Below are 2,595 nucleotides of genomic sequence, written 5' to 3' on the forward strand. Positions count from 1 at the left end.
CCTACCCCGGCCCACCGGGCTCCAGAGAGCACAGAGAGCATCCCCCGCCGCGAGGGGAAGCCCCGCTGCCCGGGGCGGAGCTGCGGGAGGAGATTTGGAGGGGCTGAGGGCGGGGGAGCCGCGCTGGGTCTCTCTCTGCCGGGGAGCGACGGGCAGCGGAGTCCGCACCGCACCGCGCGGGGGGACGATGGGGACCCCGCGGCGCCCCCCCCCGCCCCAACCACCGCCCCCGCGGAAGGGCGGGATGGAGGGGAGGACGGAAGGGGAGGGGATGGAGGGAGGGAGGGAGAAAGCGAGGGGCGAGCGGAGAGGCAGAACGGGAAGGAGAGGCGCGGGAGAGCGGCGGAGCGAGGGGCAGCGGCTCGGAGCCGCCCCCGCCGCCCGGGGCTGCGCGCTGGGCAGAGGCGGCGGGGATGGGCGGGCGCGGGGCGGCTCCGCCAGCCGCCGTCCTCCGAGCCCCGGCCGCCTCCCGCCGCGCTATATAGGGGCGGGAGGGGTGGCGTAGGGGTTGCCCGGCGTGGCCGAAGCGCACGGGGCGGCGATGCCTCCTGCCAGGGCAGCGCGCGAGTGACCGGCGACTCTTCCCATGTCCGTCTCCTGAAGCGACCCCCACCCCCCCGCCCGGCATGGACGTGGCCAACAACACTACCTCCCCAGAGCGCTCCCCCGAGGGGGCAGGCGGCCTCGCCGAGGTGACCCTGAGCTACCAGCTGCTCACCTCCCTGCTGCTGGGCACGCTCATCCTGTGCGCCGTGAGCGGCAACGCCTGCGTGATCGCGGCCATCGCCCTGGAGCGGTCCCTGCAGACCGTGGCCAACTATCTCATCGGCTCGCTGGCCGTCACCGACCTCATGGTGTCCGTGCTGGTGCTGCCCATGGCAGCCCTCTACCAGGTGCTGAACAAGTGGACGCTGGGGCAGGTCACCTGCGACATCTTCATCTCGCTGGACGTGCTGTGCTGCACCTCCTCCATCCTGCACCTGTGCGCCATCGCCCTGGACAGGTACTGGGCCATCACGGACCCTATCGACTATGTCAACAAGCGGACTCCCCGCCGGGCCGCCGTGCTCATCAGCCTGACCTGGCTCATCGGCTTCTTGATATCCATCCCGCCCATGCTGGGCTGGAGGACGCCCGAGGACCGCTCGGACCCCGACGCCTGCACCATCAGCAAGGACCACGGGTACACCATCTACTCCACCTTTGGCGCCTTCTACATCCCGCTCCTCCTCATGCTGGTGCTCTACGGCCGCATCTTCAAGGCGGCCCGCTTCAGGATCCGCAAGACCGTCAAGAAAGCGGAGAAGAAGAAAGTGGCCGACACCTGCCTCGCCCTCTCCCCGGCCGTCGTGCCCAAGAAAAGCAACGGGGAGCCCGGCAAGGGCTGGCGGCGGACGGTGGAGCCCAAGCCCGGCGCCTGTGTGAACGGCGCGGTGCGGCAGGGCGAGGACGGGGCCGCCCTGGAGATCATCGAGGTCCAGCGCTGCAACAGCTCCTCCAAGACTCACCTCCCGCTGCCCAGCGAGGCGTGCGGCTCCCCGCCGCCCCCCTCCTTCGAGAAGCGCAACGAGAAGAACACGGAGGCCAAGCGGAGGATGGCTCTGTCCCGGGAGAGGAAGACCGTCAAGACCCTGGGCATCATCATGGGCACCTTCATCCTCTGCTGGCTGCCCTTCTTCATCGTGGCGCTGGTTCTGCCCTTTTGTGACAGTAAGTGCTACATGCCCGAGTGGCTGGGGGCAGTCATCAACTGGCTGGGCTACTCCAACTCCCTCCTCAACCCCATCATCTATGCCTATTTCAACAAAGACTTCCAAAGTGCTTTTAAGAAAATTATCAAGTGCAAATTTTGCCGGCAGTGAAGCCCGGACGGGGCAGCGGAGGCGCCTGCCCCTCGCTCCATCGCCGCCCCGCGCCGCTCCCCCTTCCAGCCCCTCTCTCCAGCGGGGAGCCCCGGTTCCCTTCGCTCCTGCGCCCGTTGGACGAGTCCCGCGGAGCAGGGGAGCGCAGGGCAGGAGGGGGGGATGCCCGGGCCGGGAGCGCCTCGCCCGGCCCCTGCGGGACCCCGCTCCCCGCTCCCCGCTGCCCCCCTGTATAGACTTGGGGTTTGCGGGTCGTTGCTTGTGGTCGCTGTAAACCACAGCGTCCGCCCGAGCGGCATCGGTAACAATAACCCACCCTATGCAGAATTCCGCCGTATTGGGGATTTTTCTTGGATTTACGAGGAGACGGCGGGGGACTTTCGAGTCCAGCCTCGGTCTGGCAGTGTGAGTGTGGAGACTGAAAGCGACTTCCCGAGCGGAGGACGGGGCTTTAGGCTCCTCTCTTCCCGGGCTGTGAAACCATCAAATGGATTTTCTTGGGGGGGGATGTATGTGAAAAGCGACCGTGTCTTGTAACCTTGCAGAGTACTTCCAGCAACATCCCCGTCTGCGTTACGTGTGTCCAACAGCTCTCCTGCTCCGCTGGCACCTTCCAGTTCATCGGGCTTCCCTCCGTCACAGCGCGGGGAGGGGACGGGGCTTAAGCCCCCAGCCGCACGCCTCATTATATGAAGAGATGTATATATATATTTTTTTTTGGAAATGCCTTTGA

The 2,595-nt window shown here is 66.8% G+C and overlaps 1 protein-coding gene across 1 annotated transcript; it reads left to right on the forward strand.

Annotated features, from left to right (window-relative positions):
• The first annotated feature begins 499 nt into the window (after nucleotides 1–499).
• On the forward strand, nucleotides 500–1,906 carry HTR1A (5-hydroxytryptamine receptor 1A). Its single transcript, XM_069880169.1, has one exon. The coding sequence runs from the start codon at nucleotides 627–629 to the stop codon at nucleotides 1,860–1,862; it is 1,236 nt and encodes a 411-aa protein (XP_069736270.1). The 5' UTR covers nucleotides 500–626; the 3' UTR covers nucleotides 1,863–1,906.
• The last annotated feature ends 689 nt before the right edge of the window (nucleotides 1,907–2,595 follow it).

This window comes from Phaenicophaeus curvirostris, chromosome Z (genome assembly GCF_032191515.1).
Source record: "Phaenicophaeus curvirostris isolate KB17595 chromosome Z, BPBGC_Pcur_1.0, whole genome shotgun sequence".
Taxonomy (NCBI): domain Eukaryota; kingdom Metazoa; phylum Chordata; class Aves; order Cuculiformes; family Cuculidae; genus Phaenicophaeus; species Phaenicophaeus curvirostris.

Excerpts from the sequence above, each read along its gene's own strand:
- HTR1A (XM_069880169.1), top strand. The coding sequence starts at position 627 with ATGGACGTGGCCAACAACACTACCTCCCCAGAGCGCTCCCCCGAGGGG.